Raw genomic sequence first — 24,756 nt, forward strand, 5'->3', positions numbered from 1 at the left:
TCTGTCTGGAATTTATATACAAACCTTTGTTATTCTGATCAATACCAGATTTAAGTAGACTTATTCTTGACATATTAAATAAAGGTTATTTTCAAACTGGAGTTTTCTACATGTTTTGTTCTTCTTTCTCTTTGTTTACTAGGAACTGGGATTAAAAGTCTTCACTAGCAGCAAGATCCATAAGCCTGAAGTCTGCCAGCATTACCCAGGACACATGATGGAAAGGAGTTACAGTGGTTCTAGTACCTTCTTGATTTCACCTCCCACACAACTTCCTAAAATTTACCAACTTGCTTCTTTCCTTCCCTTTACATCTTTAAATATTAATTACACCAGGCAGATCTGATTCTGTTCAGATATGCTGACCTAACAGGATCAATCCCTTCTGGAGTCAGTACTGAAATATGAAACTGATCCACCTCTGCTTGTACCTTCCCAGCTAGATAGATGTGTCTGGCTAGACCTGCGTGTGCTTGGTGACTCCCATGCCAGCCCCTACTGCAGAGATCTTGTAGGCACTAAAAGAGTCTTTCAGCACAAAGTAGTGGCTTTTTTTCTCCATTAGACCTGAGTCCAACTATGGAAACCTAAAAAAAAGGAGCATCTGCTTCCAGACAGCCACATTCTAGCCATAGCTAGAGGAACAACTATGGTAAAAGCAGGCCAAGACAAGTGATTGATATTTTACCTCTGTGGGCTGAGAAATTTTGTTCTGTTTCCAGGTCTCCCACTCGCATGACTGTAAGGGGCTGGAGAGTATGCTACACTTTGAGAAAGCATCTTCCTGTTTATTTGCTAATGGCCAAATATGTAAAGACCCATATTCATTTAAAAAAAAATCCTAAATGAAGGGCTAAATGTGGCTTCTGTTTCTGGTCATGTATAAACTCAATCAGTTCTTCTATCTGCCACAGTAATATCTGGAGACAGTAAGTTTGTGTTTGATTCTGTATTGCAGTAGAAATATACCCTCAATAGCATCATCATACATGGTTCTTTTGGCACTGGTTTGTTGGCAGTAGGGGAAGAATGCTCAGCTCCATCCAATCTCTGTAAGAAAACCAGCAACATTAGGAAAAATTAAAACAGAGATGGCAACAGAGAAATGAAATTATTTCCAGTGGCCAAGATTTCAAAGCTGTTCTTTCAATTTTAAAATTTTACCTAAAAATAACTACACTTGGAAGAAGAGTATCTTTTTGAATTAGATTGGAGTTTGACATGTCTTTTCCTTTCTCCCTGTCCTTGAAAAATTTCCTAGTCACTGCAATGAATCTGCTTGAAGATTTGGCATACGACATAGAAGGTATGGCTAATGGCGATACTGTGGAGACTGTCCGGAAATACTTCCCTGAGACATGGATCTGGGACATAATTTCAGTGAAGTAAGTGTCTAAGGGAATGTAGAGTGTGGTCACTAGGCCAAAACCTTGGCATAGGTTAAAGCCTTGATGGAAATATCAATGCTTCAGTGAGAGGGGTATTTCTAGTAGATAGAGGGATTTTCTAAAGTGACTAAGTATAGGGTGCCTTGGGGGAACATGCAAAAGCCAGTGCCCGTAACACAGCTCGTTTGAAGTTTGCTGTCAGCATATATTGTTCAGTAGGCTGAGAAGAACATAGATGATCACCAGAATATAACTAAAATCTTCTTCTCTGTCCCTCACCAGCTCTGAGGGAAATGCTGATCTAGATGTGACCATCCCTGACACCATCACCGAGTGGAAAGCCAATGCATTCTGCACATCAGCAGACACAGGCTTTGGCCTGTCCCAGACAGTGTCCCTCAGGGCCTTCCAGCCCTTCTTTGTCGAGCTCACCATGCCCTACTCTGTAGTGCGTGGGGAGTCCTTCATGCTGAAAGCCACTGTTTTCAACTATCTGACTGCCTGCATCAGGGTAAGAGACACTCACAACTTCGCTCAGTCTAACAGCTTATGAAAGACTACAGTGGATCACTTAGAGCATGGTTTCCCAAGCCAGATGACTGATCTTTAACTATTATTTCATGTAGGTATGCATACGTGGGAATCCTTGTGGTATTCAATGAAAAGAGAGTGTGTTTTCTTGCCAAAGTTTTAAAATCTGCATTAGATTCAGAACTTAAAGCACTGCTGCTGAGACCTCCAGCCTTGTCATTACAAATTTATGTCATTGTCCTATAGAAAAATGAGACTTGGATTATTCACAGACCACAGCATCATTACATACCCACGTGGAAGCTCCAGGTTCACCAGGATGGATACCTGTGTTCAGCCTTTAGTCTCATCTCACAAAATATCACAGGGGATTTGCTGGAATTTGCAGTTTCCCTAAGACACAGCAGAGCTATATAGCTTCACCATTCTTAATCTGCTTTTTTTCACCAATTAAAAAGACAAGAGAGAATTTGGAAAGTGGTTAGTATGAAATCTCAACCACCTTTGCTCAGTTTTGCATAAATACAGATTTTTATTTTTTAAAGGAATGAAGCTGAGACAAGGAGGACTCTAATCCAGTCCTTCCAATGCAGTCTCATTTATTTCCCACCTTTCCTGTTTTGTTTGCTATTTTCAGGTTCCTTATTCAACTTTTCCTTGTCCCCTTGCTAGCTTTCTCACTGCTAGTGTTTTATCTCATCACCTAACTAACTCTGAGGGGGATCTTTAATTCATGGCTCAACTGGTCTGTGCTATTCATTTTCCCAGAATTGATCTCCTTTCCAAAGATCCTGTTCTCTATACTTATCTACCCTATCTCTTACAATTGCACACATCTCAGTCAATTCCCCTTTTATGAGGCAGTTCTTGCTCTGCAAGATCCATAAGGTTCTCAGTCCCAGAATATACCCAGCTCCACTACCCATTTCCATGTCCTGCATTGTCTCCAATAACTCCAGCTTCTCTGCAAGTCCAAAGTTCATGACACCTGTCCATACAACCTGCAGGTCAGTGTGTCTCTGGCTGAATCTACTCATTTCCTGGCTATACCAGTAGAGAAACAGGAAGAATCCTATTGCATCTGCGTGAATGAAAGAATAACTGTGGCTTGGGCAGTAACGCCAAGATCTCTAGGTAAGAGGGTGGACAACAAGAAGATTCTGAGGTCAGATATTTGTGTATGACATCAGATCTTTGGTGTGGGGAGCTAGGTGACTCCAAATCTGCTTGGAAGGATCTTCTCTATGTCAGAAGGGACAAGTCCAGCCCTGAGGCTGAGACACTACACTAGGTGTAGTGTTTCCAGATCCTAAACAAACCATATAAGAGTTACAGGCCATTACTTTTCTAGTATTTAAACAGAAAGCACAAAATCCCTTAATGCATGCAAAGCACTCAGACATTCCAGATGTGAAGCTAAGAATGTCTTGGCTTAATATGTCTGGATGTGAAATTTTTTTAATCAAAACTTGCTTTCTGTGAAGCCTCCCAGAACAACATGACTTGATTTACAAGACCTGTTCCATCACTACTCTTTTTGCTGATGGACTAACATCTGCTTGGATAGCCATCACAAAGAAGGTGGCCTGGAATGCTGCATCTGGATTAAGATAAAACAGTCTCAAATTTAGTTCTCTTGTTGGAAAATCTTCTCTGTAATGCATCAGACAGTGCCCAGCACAAGCACAAACCCACATTTCCATGGCTCTGCCTGGCAGGGCTGACTGGCCCCTCTTTCCTCCAGGACAGGTGGAGTTCTTGGTGAGCACTGAGGCCCTAAAGAACCAGCAGCCCTGCGGGAATGTGGTTGTGGAGACCCCTGAGAAAGGGAGGAAGGACACCGTCATCAGACAGCTGCTGGTGGAGGTATGTGGACTGCTAATTTTGGTGGTACAGAAAAGTAGCAATAGCAACAGCAGCACATGCTGTACAATAAAGATTTTCTGTTTTAGCCATGAGAGCAGCAATAATGCCTTGTGGAACTTCTTCATGCTTTTATAAAAGACGCATTGATAAATCTAACATAGGCCAATAAAGCCCATAATTCATTATGTTGCCATCTCATAGTACAAGCAGGGTTTTACATTACACAGTGGGATAGAAATAGTAAGGCAGGCAATAATGACAGGTTTTTCCAAGACACATCATATCAGAGATAAATGAGAACTCAGTGGGTTTACCTGTAATAAATCACAGGGATAGATTGTAAATGGAACACTAGCCAGAAACCTGATACTTCTCCTCCAGTACATGGCTGGTACTCTGGAATATGAAACAGTCACCACAATCTACAAATATTTCTAAACAAAACTACCATCACTGTTTTGAAATGGTTTTATTACAGTTCTAAGAATGTTCAAAACAGTGTAACTAACCTTTTATTTTTCATTCTTTTGTGCATTTTTTTCTTAAGCAGTGTTTTGTGATGATAAAAACTCAGCTTTTCACATGATAAATTGCCAGTCATAAAATTAATCCACAGTATAAGACTCTCTGTGAAGCTATTAGCAAACAAAGAGTGCTAGCTTGTTGTATAGTGAAATCTATATGACAGTAATGCCTCCTTACATTGCAGACATGCTGGTTTTCAGTAAGGCAGAGCTAAAATTCATGTAACTTCAGAAAATGTTTTGCTAAGCTGCAGGTAATGATGGAACAACAATCCTATCTACTAGGCACTTTGTTTTTAATTACTTACAAATGGATTTGTATGTATAATGCAAGAATAACTGCTTAACATTTCAGGAAAATTTCCTAATTTCATATATGCCTTCAGAAAAAAGACTGTTTATTTTTTCTTTGAAGATATTAGAAGATCAGCACTGTAAAGTCTTTTCTCCCAGATGGCAGGGGAATGAAAATTACTGAACGAGCATTAAAGATACTTCTGTCAGGTTGTCTGAGACATTGCTCAGCTTATCCTGTTTTTGTAATGGGATAATTAATCTAAAGAAATCCCTGCCTGGATGGAGTCAGAGATTAACATCCAAGGCTGAACAAATAATTAGGAGGGGTAGATACAGTGTAACATGCTTGGGGTGAAACTGCATTGACACAAACATATGAATGATAATATTCCCTACAGCAGACAGTGCACCCCAGACAGAGAGAAGACAGTGTGCCAAAGGCCCTGGGGCATCCTCTTGCCCCTTCAGAAACCAAGCTTTGCTGAGCACTCTTTGGGAAACAGGATGTTTTTTCACCTAGGAATTTCTCATCTGGAAAGAAAAATCTTTCAAATAATTAGTGTATGTTTTAATTTCCGGTTGAAATGTTCAAAATCAAGCAAAACAATGGATTTCTCATTTAGCTGCATATCAGAATGACATACTGAAACAAAGAAGAAGCTGCCTTTTAAAACTGAAGCATTTAGTTCTGTCAGAGTTTATCCAAAAAGCTTTTTCATTTTGGGGGCTTTTTTCTACTCTTTTAATACTTTTCTGTCTTTTCATATTGAAGAATGAGAGACAATGATTTTAACTGTGTGAGAAGGTAAAGACAATAACGCCATTGTTTACATGCCGGAAAAAAATTTCAACTGGCAAAAGCTGGAAACTAGTAATGAAGCAATGGGAATTCTCCTATTTGGAGGTTAAAAATTGATGCAGGAATCTCCCTAAAACAAATTCTAACAAAAAATGTTTTCTAGTAAACATTTGATTCCTGAGTTTTTGGCAAAATGTTTTCACCTATCTCAACAGAAAAGAGGGATTTTTTTCTGACTTCAAAAACTAGGCTAGGAGTTTTTGAAACAGCAGGATAGAAGTGCCAGTTGCCTATGCCATGTATTTAAATTTTTGTTGTTGTAAGACATATGGGTGCATTGGAGTGCTCTAGTTACCACCTGCAAAAGTCCTTACATACATATCCTGCCAATGTCCCAGGCACTCAGCCATCACCACAGCTAGACTGGGCCACGATGGGTAGCACTTTGGAAGAGAGGGTTGTGTGGCAGTGTTGGTAACTGCACCTTACATTCTATCTGCATCATAACCTGTGAAGCTGCAGGGCCTCTCTCAGTAGTAAGAAAGGAAAGAAGATGTACTACATTTCATACTTGTAATTAGCCAGTATGTTGTAGTCCTCAATTATCCTCAGTTTAGCACATGGAGGAGAAAACTTCGGAAGCAATTTCCAAAACATCCCTTTTAGTTTCCCTTTTGTTATGTCTTCCTTTTTGTTGTTGCTGTTGCCTCTTATTTCTTGCTTTTTCTTCTTGCCCTTTTCCCCAAGCCGGAAGGGACCGAAGTGGAAACTACGTACAACTCTGTGCTCTGTGCATCTGGTAAGAGCCATTGGATCTCTATCTTTGCTGTGGTAGAGACTAAAGACAAAGAGAGAAGAAAAGGTTTGTGCATGTTCCACTCTGAGAAGAAAGGTGTAGGAATCTAAAAAAATTAAACAAGCTAGATGTATGTCCAACTGTCAGTGAAATCAGTTCTTCCTAGAGGAGGAGTGCTAAGGATGTAATAGTGTCTACAATTACAGAGTCAGAAGCTGATCTCTTAGGAACTGAGGCTGGCCAGGTCCCTGCAGGGAGAGAATATTTGGGATTTAATAAGGTTATCGCTAATGACTTTCATTCAACAGGTCTAAAATCACAAACCAGACTTTGCAGTGAGACAGGTCTGCCCACCAAAGCAGAATAGGCCAGAAAAATAGGCTGGAAAGTGTATTTGTCAGTCAAGGCCAGGTGATATTGTTATCTAGATGTCCATGACAGTCTGTATGTGCGGGTATTGAAGGCCCAACAGAAAATTTGCAGGATGGGAAGCTTCATCAGCAAAATTACAGATGAATAGATTTGTTGAAGGCAGAAAAACCCTGCTCAGGAGATAGCTGCTACCCATGCATATAGCTATATCTGGAATTGTAACCCAATTAATTTGATTCTTTTATCTCAGAAAAGTCCATATCAGAGAAAGTCTCCTTGGTTCTCCCAGAAATTGTGGTCGATGGCTCAGCCAGAGCATATTTCTCAGTGCTAGGTAAGTGAAGTACCCTTAAAATGTCACATGCTACTTTGAAACACTGCCATTTCAGGCTGTGCTCAGTCCAGTGGCTAATTTACACTGTATATTGTCCTGTTCCCCAGGAGACATCATGGGCACTGCCACGCAGAACCTGCACCAGCTCCTCCAGATGCCATTTGGCTGTGGAGAGCAGAACATGGTCCTGTTTGCACCCAACATCTATGTTCTGGACTATCTGAATAAGACAGGACAGCTGAGTGAGGAGGTGAAATCCAAAGCCGTTGGATACTTAGTGAGCGGTGAGATGGGACATGGCTTTTGCTTTTCTGTTCATCCCTTCCCTTGGCAACTGGTAAGGACACTATTGGTCCTTACCTACTGTCATATATGATCTGATCGAGGCTGTCTCTAAAAAGGAACATGATATTGGTAGGTTAGGTGTATATAATACAATATCTGTAAGAAAGAATCCTATGTTCCAAGGGGAAGTACAGGGTGAGAGACAACAGCATCCAAACAGGAACACAGAAAAAGTCAAAGTCTGACAATAACTCGAGATTTGTCTCCTTAAGAAAAAGGTTATGTGAAATACATAAATCAGACTATAACTATTAATCATGGCAGCTGCTTATGTAGGTCTCGAACCCTCCTTAGATCTGAGATTTAGAAAGTATTGCTCACCTTTGACTGGTGCAGCAATTGAACATGTTAGCAAGGGCACGTTGGCAGATGTAACATTGGTACATATGCACGCCCTGGGTATATGTTGATTAGAAAGAGGCTGTTTTGATTCAGTTATTCTTGCAGGAAACTTGCACTTCCTCCAGTGGAAATTACCCTGTTTTCTGCATCCCTCTCCCATGCAGGGCCCACAGTTTTTATCAGTTCTCCTCTGGAAACCATTCTCCCATTCCTCTCAAGTCTAAGATGCATTTACCTCTCCTCATCAACTCTAGGGCAGAGAACAGCAATAACCACAGACACCTAGTTTCCCAGGTGTTTTAGGAGAGAGGAAGAGGACAAAAATGGAGATACTCAGAGCTGTGGGTTTGCCTGCATTTCCTTTGTAATACTGAGCATCATAGCTCACACTTGTACCATTAGTGAAGGGGAACACTACGTCTCATGTTTCCTACATTTCCTTTGCATGGCTCCTTTAAAAGTACCGTGGCAACTGAAATATTTTTTCCCTCTCCATTTCAGGATACCAAAGGCAATTGAAGTACAAACACTGGGATGGGTCTTATAGTACCTTTGGGCCACGTTATGGGCAAGTTGGAAATACCTGGTGAGACTTCAGTACCACTGTTTTTTCATTACTGCTTTTCATCCCCTCCCTTTCCTCAGGGTTCTCTTGTACTCTTGTGGTCATTGTGGAGGTTGAAATGAGTTGGAGATAAGTTATAATCATGGCATCATAGAATAATCATATGAGATAATGGTGTAGGCGAGGATGTTAAGGGAGGTGCATTTTAGGTTTGCAATGGTGCACTGATAGCTACTTACCTCCTCTGACACCCTTCTTCAGCTCAGGTGAGGGTCACCTGGAAGATGACATAGCTTGTTCTTGTTAGCAGAAGATGCTGATGAATCCCCAGAGTGCCATTACCCAACTACCTGCAGCGCTCAGGGCTTTGAATAGTAGGCTCCATTTAGCATTGGTACCTGTCTCACTGAGTTGTCAAGCTGTCTCACAGTTTCCAACCAGCTCGCTGTGATCAAGTCCTGTAGCTTTTACTGATTTCCTCCAGAACAGTGATGCCTTATGGATATAAGGGATACAGGGTCTGCTCGGGTGACTTGGTTCCCTCTATCACTTTCAGGCTCACAGCCTTTGTCCTCAAGTCCTTTGCCCAGGCACGGCCTCACATCTTCATAGATGAGAAGCACATCCAGGATGCTTTGGTCTGGCTTACTCAAAAGCAGAAGGAGAATGGATGTTTCCGCAGTTCTGGGACTCTCCTGAACAATGCTATGAAGGTAACATGTCTGCGTGGTTGGCTCCACGTGGGCTTTGTCAGGCTGGAACTTGACCCCTAAGTCCCTCTGGGATCAGCAGAGCTATTTCAGCACTTGGGAGCTGGGGAGGAGTGGGGAGCTATCACAGAAGCAGGAAGAAGTCAACAGCATCCTCTGAAGGGCTTACCATGAGAAGGAGACCAGGAAGAATTTGTCACTGCAGGATGTACAAATTTATTGCAGGGAGAAGCCTGTGGTGCTGTGTGACATCAACAACTACTTTTGTGTTTCCCTGCAGGGTGGAGTGAATGATGAGATCACTCTGACAGCCTATATCACAATTGCATTGCTGGAGATCCCTCTGCCTGTAACTGTACGTGTCCACATCCCAACCTGAGCTACAGAACTAACCTATCCTACCAGTGTTCCTCCCCACTGAGATTATCAGGTCCCTTTACCTTTTGAAAGAAGAAATCCTGTCTGAATAGTCTTTCTGTTTAAGCCTAAATCGAACTAACAGTTTTCCTCCATTTTCCTCCCCTGTGCAGTCCTGTTTCCCATGTAAACATTTCACTTAATATTTTTCTGGGTTCTTTTGTGCAAAATAATGAATTTGCTCCGTACAGCTTGGATTAACAGTGAGTTAAATAATATTTGACTCTCTGGAATGAGCCAAATAGGTTTTCTACACCTACAAAAATTCCCTTTTTTTCCTGTTGAACCACTTTTGGGCCTATTGTGCAGACACAACAGCATAGGTCTGCAAAAAAGGGTGGCACATTCAGGGACTTGTTCTTATTTTCTCTGCCTCCTCTAGATTGTTTTATGGGAAATCCCCCACCTTAATGATTGAAGAATAAGGTATCCCTGTAGGTAATAAAGCATACCTATAGGGAATACCATAATGTCACTCTGTGAAAAACCTGAGGCCTATTTAAGAACATTATGGGTTTGGTGATTCTGATTCCCTCACTTTGAGACAAGGTTGTGGTGCAGGTAAAACTGGGATATGAATTGCAGTAGATGGGCAGCTGAGCCCGAGTGGTTGTTAGGTGGCTGTAATCCCTGTCCTCCAAATGTAGTAGGGATTCTTCTGTATTCCAAATTTTTTCCTGTGTATCAAGAACCAACAGAAGGCATTATTTTGTCAGTAGGGTGACACAGATGCCTTTAACTTCACCAGGAAGTGTTCTTTCTTTGGTATGTGTTGTATTTAGAAGCCAAGCTCTCAGGCAGAACTGTAGTGCATAACAAGGATGTTTTTCAACTCCCTGTCTGAGTCTAAAACTGCCTCTGAATGTGAAAGAAGGGGTTTGTCAGAATTTGAGTGAGATTTGGATGCATTTCAAGTTAAACTGCATGAACTCCTATGTTTAACACAGCCCTTAAGTCACTAAGGCTATTGGTAATCATACAGTGTTTCTATAAGTAAAATAAACTTTATTAAATCCTCATAACAATCTTATTAGCACTGTCCTGAATATGTGTGTCTACTGCCACATCCTGTCATTAGACTGAACTCTTCCCCAACACTTATCTTATATAAATAGTAGTTAGCATGGAAAACCTTAATTAAGGCATAGACACAACCAATTTTGGTTTTATTCCTCGCTTCCTTAGAAAAAGCTGAATTGCTTCTCCAAAAATGACCACAAAAATTTCATCTTCCAGTAGACGCACAGTGACAGCAAAGTACAAAGCCACTAAAAAACAAGTCTTTTCTTCTAGACCATTGATTAAGCTGTGAGGATTCAGATTATGACATGCTCTCCCTGCAGTGTTATTGTTTCAATATTATAGCAGATTTTCTGTCACAAGTGAGGAATAGTCATGTGTCTTGCTGAAAGATCATGGAGTCACAGCATGTGTTAGTCCATTACTTAACACTATATAAAGGAGTTACATTTTAGATTGCAGTCATAAACCATACTTGAGATTCTGGCTTCAAAAAGACACACATTGTTTAAGTTAACATCTCACAAGAAATGTTCTAGAAAACACAAAAAATAATCTGTTTTATGCAGAAATAGTTTCCCGCCGAACAAGAATCTACATTAGCAGCTTCCAGCAGAATTTGTTTTTTTCAGAAGACCCTAGAAAAGAGAAAATAAAGAATAAAAAGAAAAGGACAGAGCAAAGGATGGAAGCACACAAGAGTCTCAGGGAGATAACTGGAGCAGGAAGGCAACTATTCAGTACATCTACAGAAAGGAAGTCATTCCTTTCAAGGCAGAAGAATCAGAGCCCTGCCACTCAGTCTTTAAATCAAACTGGGAAAAAAAAAACATTAACAAGACACAATAAAGTTCATACAAACAAAGAGCAGCCTTTGGCTGCCCATTTCTGTTAGGGATTATGGGACCTGGAAGGCAAGGGATACACAATGGTACAATATTTCTCAGAGCAGAACGTGGGGATACCAAGGGTCTATAGTTACAATCCGATTCCTGCTGTTCTAAGATGGGCCTCTGTGGGATTTCTGGCTACTCCAGCTCAGTTTCTCTCTCCTCCCAGCACTCAGTGGTGCGGAATGCTCTATTCTGCCTGGAAACAGCAGCAGATCAGAAAGAAAACCACGTGTACACCAAGGCTCTGCTAGCATATGCCTTTGCCCTGGCAGGGAAGATGGACAGGCGGAAGGCATTGCTTGACTCACTTGAAAAGGAAGCCGTGAAAAAGGGTGAGTGCTCCTGGTGGGACATCTCTCTTTTCATAGGCCTTATATCTTCCCTTGATAAAATGGCTTATGTTGGGGGATCAATTGTTAATGTAGGACCTGGCTTTCTGTGGATGTAGAAAGCTGGAGGGAGAGGAAGGATTTGTGTGAAGGGATTACCTTTCTGAGAACTCCCTGTCAATACCAAGTCCTGCATCTCAGCTCTGAGGGACTTCACCAGGAAGCACCAAGCACCATCCCCTTGGTGCTGAATGAAAGAATAGATCTGCTGACATCTCTGCTCAGTCCACTCCTCTTGCCACACTAGGGACTGCTTAGCAAAGGCTTAGCAATGTTTATGGGCACTCCTTCTTTTGAGGGCATGGGCTCAGCATAGAACAAAGCTGACCTTGCACAGTACGAGGCATGTAAATCAGAGAAGTGCTGGATGTGCTGAGATAGAAAATGAACATACAGGTCATTGAGAGACAACAGCATTAGCTCTGAGTCTTCTAGGAATTCATGTAATGGTTTGGGAGCATTCTGGTTAATCAGACCAGACAGCGGGCTTGCTCAAGTGTTGGGTAACATGGTTGTGAAGGACGTATTCCCCACACATTTTGCCTTCTCCAACTCCAGCTGACTCTCAAGCCCTGGTCACATTCTTTGGGCTGTTTTGCCTCCAAGATCCTGTCACTCCCTGACCCCAGCATCTCTGCTCCAAAAGGGAAAGACTGGCATCCTCCTTAGGTCTCTGGTTCCTCAACATGCCCAAGCCCCTGAGTGTCTATGTGCATCTGGAATCTAAACAAAGTAGTGTCTAGGCCTGAGGCTCAGCAGTCTCATATTAGTTGTAAACCTTTGAAATGTGTCAACCTAAGCCTTCCCACCTCATCCTGCATGACAGATGCATCCTGAAGGCTCCATTCTCCCAACTGGAACAGCAACAGATCAAGAACTCGCTTGCAATGACTAGTAGTAATTGCTTGTTGTCTTGTCTCCATGCTCCCTGCCTCCTGTGAAGATGGGTCTGTTCATTGGCAGCGGCCTGGGAAAGAGCCAGAGGTTGATCTCCCATATTATCGCTACCGAGCTCCCTCTGCTGAAGTGGAGATGACAGCCTATGTGCTCCTTGCTTACCTCACCTCGAGGCCAGCACCTACCCAGGAGGAGCTGTCATTTGCATCTCTCATTGCAAAGTGGATCAGTGGTCAGCAGAATTCCAATGGAGGCTTCTCCTCCACCCAGGTGAGCTGTTTGGCTCCTGCAACCTCACACATCAGTCTCAGAAGACTGGACATGTCAGAGAGACAGGTTGGGAGCACGGTAAGGTTTGCCAGGAAGGCAGGAACTGCATATATCCGTGCAGTACCCACAATGGTTGCCGAGTACTCGAGAGGCTAGAGGCAAGTATGTCAGGTAGTGTGTCTGGGAAGGGAACAGGAACATGCAAAAGAGGGTCTTTCCCTCTGTCTTTTCTGCTTAACACTGGAGAAAGTGAAGGATGGATTGGGTGGTGCCAACAGAAAGGGCAGACTGTGGGACTCACCCTCCTCACTGCTGGGACCTGTCTCTTTCAGGACACAGTGGTAGCTCTTCAAGCCTTGTCCCTGTATGGAGCTGCCACCTATGCCAAGAGCGGGGCAGCTTCCAAAGTGACCCTGACATCTGGTGGCAACTTCCAGCAAGACTTCCAAGTGGATCCCACAAACAGGCTGCTGCTCCAGCGTGTGACCCTTCCCCGAGTGCCAGGGGAGTACAACGTGGAGGTGTCTGGTGAAGGATGTGTTTACCTGCAGGTGAGGGTGATAGGGACAGGTGGCATTCTGGGAGGGGAGCCCCTTGCCAGGCAGGAGACATGGAGAGGGCAGAGTCGTAGAATGATCTTGGTTGGAAAAGACCTGAAGGATTATCAAGTCCATATGTTAAGGGACAGAAGCAGCAGGGACAGGAGAGAGGGGAGAAGTGGGAGGGAAGGCTTTGGGTAAAGGGAAGAGGACAGCAACAGAGTTATGTGGAAGAGAAGGAGTGGGAGGAAAGAGGGAAGGATGTGCAGTGTGGAGGAGCTGTGAGGATGGGAGAAGTGGGGAGGCTGGCTGGGGAGAGGATCGCCTCCCTCCAGTGCTGAACATGCACACACACGTGCTCACTCATGGCTGCTGGCTATCCCTTAGACAAGCCTGAGGTACAACGTGCAGCCCACTCAGGAAGATGCACCTTTCATGCTTCATGTGTACACAATCCCAGAGACATGTATGGACTCCAAGGCTCACAAGGTTTATGACATTGGCATAAACGTCAGGTGAGTCTGTGTTTTGCTCTGAGTCTTCCTGTCAAGCCATGGGAGCTACAGTAGGTCTGGTTGTGCCCAGTGTGAGCCAATCTGGAAGCCCTGGAGGTGCAGTGAATTCCTGGGAAGGTGGGCAAGAAGCAGCTGGGCTGAGTCCTGCAGTACTGAGGCAGTGTGGGCAGCCTGGGGCTGGGCTTGTGAGAGGCTGCATAGATGACTAGGGGAACCTGGCATATCTGGAGAAGAAGGTGCTGGACTGCCAGGACTTGGTGGGGTGCCATGTGCTCTGGTTAAGCTGGAAGTGTGCCCCACTTTGACTTGATGTGCACTGAATCTTTGTTGCTTGCTTCCTTAGTTACACTGGGGAGCGCAACAGCTCCAACATGGTGATTGTTGATGTGAAGATGCTGTCGGGATTCATCCCCTTGAAGTCCTCAGTAAGGAAGGTAGGACGTTTTGTGAAGCATTCCTTAGAGTATACCTGTCCTTAATCTGGGGCATCATTTTCCTTATTTAAAAGAGAATTTAATTCTTTTTCTGGTATCTTCTCTCCTGTTAGATCTGTCTACCTTTTACTCTAGGTCTTCCATCACTCAGCTCTAAAGTAGGGTTGAATGAGGGATGTCAGCAGCAGCATCACCTTTCCACTCCTGAATAACTTTTGGTTGTTTGTAGTTACTCAAATAATATGTAGTGTTTTGCCTTGTTAATGATAGCTGGAAGGAGACCATCAGGTCTAATTTAAGGGACTCAGGAGCCTTGGGAGATAACAGCTAAGAGAATGCTGGACCTTTGTTCTGTTTTTGTACAAAGATGGTACAAGACCTTGAGATAATGGGAACTGGGGCAAGACTTAGAGTGTGGGGCTTCATACAAGAGTTTTTGACAAGTCCTTTGGGAATTAATTTCCCTGTGCTTTACTTCTCAGCACCAACCTGGTGAGATTCCAGTGTTGTGAGGAAACTTTGGAGGATTGACTAACTTCCATCAGGTTAGCAACCTCTTCTTTGTCTCCTCTTTCCAGCTCTCAAACACCTGGTTTCACCAGATCCAGCGGACAGAGATGAACACAAACCATGTTTTGGTGTACATAGAGCAGGTGAGTACTAACCCAAGGCTGCCATGGGGCACAGAGTGAGCTCTGTAGCACACTGGCAACAGCATGACTGGTGATGGAGAGCATTGTTAACCATCTCTAGGCTTACAAAACCAGATCATAAACCTCATTGTCACTGTCCTTGTCTGTCTAATGGGAGACAAGTCTGTCCCAGCCCTCAGCAGGCTTTCCCTCCACAGAGCAGGCACTGTAACATCACCAAACAGAGCTTCCCCCAGTGTGGGGAAAGGCCCCAGGGATTCCCCTTGCCCGTCAGCCATGCACACAGCCCCTGTTTCCCCCCAGGACCAGGGCACATGTGGCAGGGGACAGTGAGAGGTGCTGGGGCAATGTGGAGGCACAGGGGAGCCTGGGATAATGTGGAGCTACCCTGAACCTCTACTGCTTCCCTTCCCCAGCTGAGCAGTGAGATCCTCAGCTTCTCCTTCACGGTGGAGCGGGACATCCCTGTGCAGGGCCTGAAGCCAGCCCAGGTGAAGGTCTATGACTACTATGAGACAGGTGAGTGCAGGGATGGTAGTGCCTGTGGGAGCAAGGCTGGGCAGCAGCACATATATGGAGGGGCTCGGGAGCTGCAGGAACCTGCAGTTGCTCCTGGTTTGGGATGTCACCACCCCCGCACTGCCTGAGCATTCTGAGTGCAGAGGGGCCCAGGGTAGAGCCGTGGGTGCTGCAGGGGAACTTCATTCAGGTTCTTGTTGAGGTCCAGCCCCAGAGCACAGCTGTGCCTGTGTTTCCAGCTGTGCCTGCTGCTTCTTGGGTCTCTGCTGTCCTGGATGCTGTGCCAGGGTGGCAGCAACAGAGTTCTTTGTCTCCACGTCACCCCAGTGTGCTGGGAGAAGGTGCCTGAGCAGCCCTTGGGCACGTTGGGGAGGAGACCTGCTGGAGCTGCCTGGGCAGGGTGGCTCTCCCTTGCTGCCCGTGCCCCCAGACAGGGCTATGACTGGGGCTCCCCCCCATGCCAGCTGGGATCTCTGCGGGGAAGCTGGAGGTGGTGACGGCAGCCTGCTATGGGGCCTGGGAAAAGCATCCCTTTGGCACCTGTCCCTCTGCCAGCAGTGCTGAAGGTCATGACAGTTCACTCTCTTGCTTCCCTTCCATTTCCAGATGAGTTTGCCACACAGGAGTACACTGCTCCCTGCACCACAGGTATGGTACTAAGAGCCCTTCGCTTCACAGTTCTTTACATGTTCTTCATTGTATTTTTGGACTTCCAGCCAATGCCTGTCTCTTTCTGCTTGAATATGGATTACATTTGCCCAGTTTACAGGCACAGATCTTGCATATAAACTTGGAGCATGGGAGTTACACTGTTGTTATTTTCCAAAAGATGGCAAGTTTGCCTTTGGTAGTTACTATCTGGAGCTGCTTCTGACTCAGCTTTCTCTTGCCCAAGCAGGAAGGATGTCTCTAAGGAGGCAGGTGTGTGTCATGGTCTTAGGCAGTCAGTCCTCTGTCTTGGTTTGGAGTCTGAGCTGTCAGGACAGAGATAGTGTGATCTTTGAGGGGGCTCACTGCAGTGCAAGGCCACATGTGTTTGTCTTAGGAGCTCAGGTAATGTCGGAGCTTCTGTAAACGGCCCTGACCAAGGATATTTCTCCCATACGATATGGAGTCTTCCAATATGAAGAGTGGCAAGTCTTGCTTCCTATCAGTTGCCCATGTGTTTGGAATATGGAGGCTTCTGGAAGTTCCTGAGAAGTGGTTTTTCACAGGACCTGACTGTGGCATCTGAGAGCAGAGAAAAAATGATTTGGAGTTGGGGAAGGCAAAAGCTTTGCCTCTTCCTGGTGGCAAATGGTAAAATTTATCTCTTTTCATGTTCTTACCTGGTGTCTTGAAAAAGTGCCTGTACTCCCACATTTTTACTCCATGCTGCTTGCTAACCTGGGCTGTGTCTGTTTGTAAAAATGTGTTCTGTGGATTTTGCACCTATAGCCTCTCTTCATGGAAAAATATGCATAAGTCTTAACATAGTCATTGAGCGGACAGTAACGCACTTCCAAAGGATATATTGTCACTGTCTGATTATCCAGCCGGGGACTAGTGGGGAGGCTACTCTTGCGCATTTCTGTCAAAAGGTAGAAGTTTTTATCTTCCTCGGAAAGGGTGATGGGAAATTACTATTTAAGAGGTTCATTCACTGGTCTAGGTGTACAAAGGTGCCTTGCACTGACTTAAAAAGTAAATCTCTATTGCCAATCTTCCTTCCCTGCTCTGAATATTAGAAAAGTAGAGTGCATTAGGTTCCTTCCATTCTTTACAGAAAAAGAAATAGAGTATGTCTCACTGATGTACTGAACATCCTTAACCTGTTTGCACAATGTTCCCGTATATATCTCAGCTGTGACAAATCCTACTCTGCTTATCTCTCCCAGTGGGTCAGAATGAATTTCAGTCTTCTCTAGAACTCACATAGCCTTCAAGGTGACATGAATATTTAGTGCTATGGATTAAAGTAAAAAATGTTGGTTTTTTGAGCTCCCCAGGTTCCAGCGCGAGAATCAAAGACATAACCTCCATAGGAGTATGATCAGTGTTCTGATTTATTGTTTACATTACACACACACATATCACATATTCTCTGAGTCCACAAATAGTACAGGAATATCGCTGGTCAATGGCTAGGGCGTGCTACCAGCTGGACTGGTACTTTTCTCAAAACTATGCCCTTCTGTATCAGTGTGTTTACCTGCTTCTCCCAATGGCTGCCGCATTCTTTCTATTGTTTACTGCTCTTCTTGAAGCAGGCTCAAAGATACAGGGGCCCCATTTCCCTCTCCATGACCTGGGTTGTGCACAAAAACTTCTAAGTTCAAATTTCTTCCAACAATGGATGACCATCAAGCCTGGTAAAATAGCAACTCACTCTCCTATACTGTGCTTCACACACAACCTGGCTTCCAAATCCACATCTTGGTCTCTCTCTTTCATCCTGAGAGAGGGAACTGACATATCTCTCTAACTTCTCTCCCCTCGCTTCTCCTTTCATCCTTGCAGAGGAAGCAGACCAGGGCAATTCATGAAGAATACTCCCAGATGCTGGAACCTTCCTGCCTCACTACCCGCACCACCACCCATGGAGTGACAGATGAATAATGCCTGCAAGGAATGGGAAATTAACTTTACAAATAAATTAACTGTACTCACCAATGATTTTTGAACAGTTTATTCCCAATTCTGATTTTTCCTGCTCAGCTTTCAGTTACAGCTTTAATCTCACTGGCTTCTTTGGTTGAAGAGTATACCATCCAGTAATGCTTGTGTGCAGGGTAATAAGGCTGACAAGTGAAGGGGGGAAAAAAGAGGACAGAATGATTTAAGTTGGGGCCAGCCTTTCTAATATTTCTCTCTGTGCCATGTGGTCTGAACATGTCATCTGAGATCCTACGTAATCAATGGAGAAGGACAGGTACTTCTTAGGAACAATTTCTCTTCCCTGGCTTAGAAACCCCAACCTTGGCAGATTTGGTCTCTGCAGATGCCTGTCCATGTCTCCCACCAGTAGGCAGCCTGGATGATCAGCTAATATACATGAAATTCAACCTCTGTGATCTTCACTGCAGACAACCCTTCTGGGATTGTTTCTTGTTTGTAGAGAAGAGTGAAAAGAGATATAGTCTGCTCTCTTCTAAGATTAGAGAGTGCATGGTGGGCAGAAGGAATGTGTGCATACATTATGCCTTTAGCTGCTAGCTTACAATGGCCTGTACTCCAGTTGGAGTTGGCTCTTCTAGTGGAAACTTCCATATGTTGTGCCTGCTGCTTCTGGGAGATTCCAAAGGAGAAGCTAATGATATTTGCCAGTAACTTACCTGCCTAAGTCTAGTCTAAATGGCACATTTATTTAAATCATAAACTTGCTTTGATGAAACTATCTATAGGCTTCTTAGATACGTCCAGGAATGCTCCACTTTTTTTTTGTCTCATTAATTTCTGGTTTTAACTGTTGAATGCAGAAAGATCTTATATGACTGTTTACTCTCATGAAATGCTTATTGTTAGGTATCATGGCATACTGTGTATTCCAAAGTAAGCACAGCTAGCTTTTTTTTAGTGAGCCTGTACAAACAGTGTTATTGAGAACAAATAAAATTCTTCATCTATTTTACTAAATATTAATATTATGTCAATTTGTCTTCTGTGATGTTTGACATTTACACACTCAAGACCTTTAGACACCTCATATTTTGAGAAGTCTATGGAACAAACCAACTTCAGTAAAAGCTCAGCAATATTTCTAGTCCAGCTAATTGAATTTTATTTTTATTTAGAAATAGTAAAGCCATCAGTTTTTATACCATGAGGTAATCACTTTTCCAGCTTCTGAAAATAACATAGGTTTTGGTTGCTGAATTACACGGTTTGAATTTTACACCACTGTGATTTTCCTTTGTAGCATGTCATGCATGATCCATGGGGGTAGAAATTCAATATTCAGACATTCCTTACTTCCTTAGCCACACAGTATAACATGAAGGACATTCAAGTATGTGACTTTGATGATTCACAGCCTGGTTGAGCAGAGAGATATCAAACTGTTTACAGATAGGGGCTGGCCAGGGAGCTCCAAATGCCAAATGATGTGGATGCCCATGGGAAACAGGGGTTAACTTACTTAAAACAAGGCAACAGCAAAACATTTTGTTAGCTCTTTCTATGTTAGAAAGCCATTATTGACCCTTTGTTAATGTAACTTATTCCAGTTATTAAATTGTCATGATGATCGCTTTGTTTCATTTGAGGCAGAAAAGATCCAATGCCATAACCATGCAGAGTACTTGAAGAAGGAGCTGTTGCCATCCATCTACATCCTGCAGTGAAGGATGGTCTGTATTCGCAAACCTGCTTGTGAATGCTTATGTTTGCCAACCTGTCAATTCTGAACCTGCTTGCCTCTACCTGTCTCAGCTGTATCTCTTCAGCACAGTCAGTTTCTCAGGACCCGTAGCAAAAGGATAGATACAAAAGGAGCCAGAGGAAACTGCATTCTTCACATAGTGAGGAATTCTAGCTCAAGTAGGGGAAAGAGGGTCTTGAGACACCTGCATAGATGATGATAATGCTGAGAACATCAGCAACTCTGAAACAAGTACTAGTCCTTTGCTGAATCAGTGACTTAAATTTTTGAGAACCTGGGTTTGTGTACATGAAAGAAGCAACACAAGAAACTCCTACAGATGTGTTTACTTCAGCTTATGCTGGCAGGGTGAAAAGCACCTCTGCACATAGAAACATGTAAATAAAATACGCACAGTGTCATATGACCTCTTGAACTGAGGCTGATTACCCCTGCATCCCTGTGAGAGATATAGATCAAAGAAAATATGATCTTCCAATAAATTGATGTGCAAAACATTTAACCTAAACTACCAGATGGGAATCCTGAGCCTCATCTCTGAATTCTGCTGACATTCCCAAACACCACCTTGCCATGGCTCTGGGTTGAAATCTCAGGCTGTTACACTATCAAAGCTATGGATGGGAGGAGAAACAAGCCACAGTAACAGAAAACAAAGCCAGACACATCTGATGAGAATCAAGACTTAATTTATTTATAGTTATTTCCTTTTTCCTTTTGAGGTGTCCTCCTCTAACATTTCAGTACTCCACTCTCAACAAGAAGATCTTCTAGGGGCAGAGTCGAATGAGTTGATACAGCAAGGCTCAGGCAAGATGCAGTCTTCAGGAATTTCCCTGTTCAGACTTGACTGGATGTTGGAAAAGGACAGAGTGATATAAGTATTCTGGTGAGCAGTGTCCAGAGCCCTGGATATCTGTGTTCTGGTGGCTATGTGAGTTCAAGCCCATTTTAATTCTGGGAAATTGCATCATTTAAAAATGCCCACTTGCAGACAGATAACAGAATGGGAATGGGTGGACACATTCAAAATGCATATGCTACAGAGAGGGGAGGGTAGGCAGATTTATCCTGGAGATCCAAGAGCTATTGTAGTACACATTCTCAATCAGCAACTGGATTTCCCAAGGGAAAGGAAATAATAACCCAGGGCAGAGTTTGAAAGGTTCTCAGCAAAGAGAAGCTGATAACATCAAAATTCCACGAAGGTATTTTTCAGTGTCTGCAGCATAGCAGATGTGGCCCTGGAAAGGGCAGAGGCACAAAATGCTGACTTGTATTCCATCCAAAGGGACACTTCAATCTTATTTGCATAATGTGACACAAACAGAGGAAAAGACGATTGCTATTGTGCAAATGAAGGCAGTAACACTGAGATTGCTACCATCAGTGAACAAATGCGAAAGCTGTATCTGATCTTACACAGGAACTTGGGTGGCAGCACAGCAGTGATTTAGGTCTCTGTACTGAGCCATGCCAAGAGACTGCAGTAAGCACAGTGAAGATAAATGCAGTATGCACAGGCCGAGTATACACAAGACAGAGCAATGCAAGGTTGACAAATACTCTAATTCAAGACAACCTGCAATAGCCCATGCTGGAGCTTCTCAGTTGTTCGTGGGCACCTACCTGTGGTGCAGGGAGCAGTGTACTCCTGTGTGGCAAACTCATCTGGAAATGGAAGGGAAGCAAGAGAGTGAACTGTCATGACCTTCGGCACTGCTGGCAGAGGGACAGGTGCCAAAGGGATGCTTTTCCCAGGCCCCATAGCAGGCTGCCGTCACCACCTCCAGCTTCCCCGCAGAGATCCCAGCTGGCGTGGGGGGGAGCCCCAGTCATAGCCCTGTCTGGGGGCACGGGCAGCAAGGGAGAGCCACCCTGCCCAGGCAGCTCCAGCAGGTCTCCTCCCCAGCGTGCCCAAGGGCTGCTCAGGCACCTTCTCCCAGCACACTGGGGTGACGTGGAGACAAAGAACTCTGTTGCTGCCACCCTGGCACAGCATCCAGGACAGCAGAGACCCAAGAAGCAGCAGGCACAGCTGGAAACACAGGCACAGCTGTGCTCTGGGGCTGGACCTCAACAAGAACCTGAATGAAGTTCCCCCGCAGCACCCACGGCTCTACCCTGGGCTCCTCTGCACTCAGAATGCTCAGGCAGTGCAGGGGTGATGACATCCCAAACCAGGAGCAACTGCAGGTTCCTGCAGCTCCCGAGCCCCTCCATATATGTGCTGCTGCCCGGCCTCACTCCCATGGGCACTTCCATCCCTGCACTCACCTGTCTCATAGTAGTCATAGACCTTCACCTGGGCTGGCTTCAGGCCCTGCACAGGGATGTCCTGCTCCACCGTGAAGGAGAAGCTGAGGATCTCACTGCTCAGCTGGGGAAGGGAAGCAGTAGAGGCTCAGAGGTGGCTCCACATTATCCCAGGCTCCCCTGTGCCTCCACATTGCCCCAGCACCTCTCACTGTCCCCTGCCACATGTGCCCTGGTCCTGAGGGGGACACGGGGGCTGTGTGCATGGCTGACGGGCAAGGGGAATCCCTGGGGCCTTTCCCCACACTGGGGAAGGCTCTGCCTGGTGGTAACGTCAAGGCCTGATTTGTTTACAGTTAGGTGAAAAGCCTGCTGAGGGCTGGGAAGACAGTGGCAGTATGTCTGAAAGGTCAGGAAAAGTCAGTACAGGATTTGGTCCCAATCTTATCAGAGCCACGGTGGTTTTGTGGCCCAGGTATTTTGCCCTATGTGGCCAAAAGTCCCAAAGGCTGTGTTTCTGACCCATTCTTGCCCCAAATGGATACCCACCTTTTCCAGATATAATAGAACATGGTTGGTATTCAACTCTGTGCGCTCGATCACAGGGTGGCCTTCCAGCTGAAGGAAGAAGACCAAGATGTTACTGCACTGATAATGGTCTCCCTGTGCCCCTTCCACAGCCCTGTGGATGTACTCTGCATGAAACACTGTACTCTGGATGTGCTTGGGGTGAAACTCTGCAGTACTCAGGGAACTAAGTCAGCAGCACAGAACTTCCTCCTTGGTGTGCCACATGGGTATCATGGTCCCTAAGCCTTCCCTTTCCACTCTGGCTGGTGAAGTACAACCTGGCTCCGGAAGAGACTAAGCACTTTGATGGAACAATTAAATGAAAATATGTTCCTTCTGGCTTGCTTGTTCTGCACTGTATTATTACAGCCTTTATTTTTCAATTCTTGCACCTACTCAGCATCTTAAAGTTACCCAACCTCCAGAAGTTACAATGCTGCAAGACGTTTTTAGAACAGCAGAGATAAAAAGGAAACAGCATGACTTTTGAATGTACTATGCACAGACAGTTTTTAGGGAGCTGTTGGGACACAGTGAAAATAAAAGTCCCCATGCTGAGTCTAAAGAAAAAATTACTTAGTCTATTTTTTCTAGACTGGTCACATCATGTCCCCTTGTGCTGGGCCGAAGCCATGCATGAAAAGAGAACGCTGCACATATCAAAAGTGCAGCCAACAAAAACAAAATCAAGCTGAAGCCCTGCAGATTGCTACAGACATTTGAAAGGTGTCTTGAAAATAAGGTGGATGTATTTCCCCTGTACTTGGCACTGGTGAAGCCACACGTCTAATCCTGTGTTCAGTTTTGGGCCCCTTACTTCAGATACTTTGCTGTAGGAGCATGTCCGGAGAAGGGCAGTGAAGCTGAGGAAGGGTCTGGAATGTAAATCTTACAAGGAGTCACTGAGGGTACTGGGATTGTTTACTGTGAAGAAAAGGAGGCTCAGGGGGACCTTATTCCTCTCTAAAAGTACCTGAAAGGAGGCTATAGCCAGGTGGAAAGTGGTCTCTTCTCCCAGGCAAATAGCAACAGAACAAGGAGAAAGGGCCTCAAGATGTACCACAGGAGGTTCATATTGGGTACTAGACAAAATTTATTTACTGAAAGACTGGTTAAGCTTTGGAAGAGCCTGTCTAGGCAAGTGGTGGAGGTACCATCCCCAGAAGTGTTCAAAAAGAGTAATGTGGTACTTTGTGGTATGTTACTAAGTAGGTATGGTGGCTCTTCGTTGACGGTTGGACTTGGACATCTTTTCCAATCTCAGTGATTACATGATTCTACAATTCAGTGTTGCTTATATAACAAAGAGCATCCTACCTTCCTCACTGAGGACTTCAAGGGGATGAATCCCGACAGCATCTTCACATCAACAATCACCATGTTGGAGCCGTTGCGCTCCCCAGTGTAACTAAGGAGGCAAGCAACAAAGATTCAGTGCACATCAAGTCAAAGCGGGGCACACTTCCAGCTTAACCAGAGCACATGGCACCCCACCTAGTCCTGGCAGTCCAGCACCTTCTTTTCCAGATATGCCAGGTTCCCCTAGTCATCTATGCAGCCTCTCACAAGCCCAGCCCCAGGCTGCCCACACTGCCTCAGTACTGCAGGACTCAGCCCAGCTGCTTCTTGCCCACCTTCCCAGGAATTCACTGCACCTCCAGGGCTTCCAGATTGGCTCACACTGGGCACAACCAGACCTACTGTAGCTCCCATGGCTTGACAGGAAGACTCAGAGCAAAACACAGACTCACCTGACGTTTATGCCAATGTCAAAAACCTTGTGAGCCTTGGAGTCCATACATGTCTCTGGGATTGTGTACACATGAAGCATGAAAGGTGCATCTTCCTGAGTGGGCTGCACGTTGTACCTCAGGCTTGTCTAAGGGATAGCCAGCAGCCATGAGTGAGCACGTGTGTGTGCATGTTCAGCACTGGAGGGAGGCGATCCTCTCCCCAGCCAGCCTCCCCACTTCTCCCATCCTCACAGCTCCTCCACACTGCACATCCTTCCCTCTTTCCTCCCACTCCTTCTCTTCCACATAACTCTGTTGCTGTCCTCTTCCCTTTACCCAAAGCCTTCCCTCCCACTTCTCCCCTCTCTCCTATCCCTGCTACTTCTGTCCCTTAACATATGGACTTGATAATCCTTCAGGTC

General features: G+C 44.7%; 2 protein-coding genes across 4 annotated transcripts in view; one reads left to right on the forward strand and one right to left on the reverse strand.

The window, feature by feature from the left end:
• The window catches only part of LOC139672768 (alpha-2-macroglobulin-like), a 38,592-nt gene extending 19,556 nt beyond the window's left edge, over window positions 1-19,036 (forward strand). Inside the window, exons 17-36 of one of the 3 annotated variants that reach the window (XM_071557302.1) lie at window positions 143-242; window positions 1,262-1,385; window positions 1,671-1,899; window positions 2,927-3,053; window positions 3,664-3,785; window positions 6,153-6,204; window positions 6,824-6,907; window positions 7,015-7,191; window positions 8,096-8,180; window positions 8,716-8,872; window positions 9,150-9,224; window positions 11,366-11,531; window positions 12,532-12,755; window positions 13,088-13,306; window positions 13,682-13,809; window positions 14,153-14,243; window positions 14,822-14,896; window positions 15,313-15,415; window positions 16,022-16,063; window positions 17,915-19,036. In XM_071557302.1, the coding sequence (XP_071413403.1) occupies window positions 143-242; window positions 1,262-1,385; window positions 1,671-1,899; window positions 2,927-3,053; window positions 3,664-3,785; window positions 6,153-6,204; window positions 6,824-6,907; window positions 7,015-7,191; window positions 8,096-8,180; window positions 8,716-8,872; window positions 9,150-9,224; window positions 11,366-11,531; window positions 12,532-12,755; window positions 13,088-13,306; window positions 13,682-13,809; window positions 14,153-14,243; window positions 14,822-14,896; window positions 15,313-15,415; window positions 16,022-16,063; window positions 17,915-17,940 (2,406 nt within the window). In that variant the 3' untranslated portion in view covers window positions 17,941-19,036. The remainder of the gene's footprint in view (window positions 1-142; window positions 243-1,261; window positions 1,386-1,670; window positions 1,900-2,926; window positions 3,054-3,663; window positions 3,786-6,152; window positions 6,205-6,823; window positions 6,908-7,014; window positions 7,192-8,095; window positions 8,181-8,715; window positions 8,873-9,149; window positions 9,225-11,365; window positions 11,532-12,531; window positions 12,756-13,087; window positions 13,307-13,681; window positions 13,810-14,152; window positions 14,244-14,821; window positions 14,897-15,312; window positions 15,416-16,021; window positions 16,064-17,914) is intronic. The other 2 variants (XM_071557322.1, XM_071557312.1) reach the window with 2 other exon arrangements.
• Window positions 19,037-20,447: 1,411 nt separating this feature from the next.
• Window positions 20,448-24,756, reverse strand: part of LOC139672786 (alpha-2-macroglobulin-like) — a 30,427-nt gene continuing 26,118 nt past the window's right edge. The window contains exons 31-36 of the mRNA XM_071557342.1: window positions 24,353-24,480; window positions 23,919-24,009; window positions 22,581-22,649; window positions 22,053-22,155; window positions 21,405-21,446; window positions 20,448-20,625 (exon numbers count right to left, since the gene is read on the reverse strand). Of these exons, the coding sequence (XP_071413443.1) occupies window positions 20,600-20,625; window positions 21,405-21,446; window positions 22,053-22,155; window positions 22,581-22,649; window positions 23,919-24,009; window positions 24,353-24,480 (459 nt within the window). The 3' untranslated portion in view covers window positions 20,448-20,599. The remainder of the gene's footprint in view (window positions 20,626-21,404; window positions 21,447-22,052; window positions 22,156-22,580; window positions 22,650-23,918; window positions 24,010-24,352; window positions 24,481-24,756) is intronic.

This window comes from Pithys albifrons, chromosome 1 (assembly GCF_047495875.1).
Source record: "Pithys albifrons albifrons isolate INPA30051 chromosome 1, PitAlb_v1, whole genome shotgun sequence".
In the NCBI taxonomy this organism is placed as follows: Eukaryota; Metazoa; Chordata; class Aves; order Passeriformes; family Thamnophilidae; genus Pithys; species Pithys albifrons.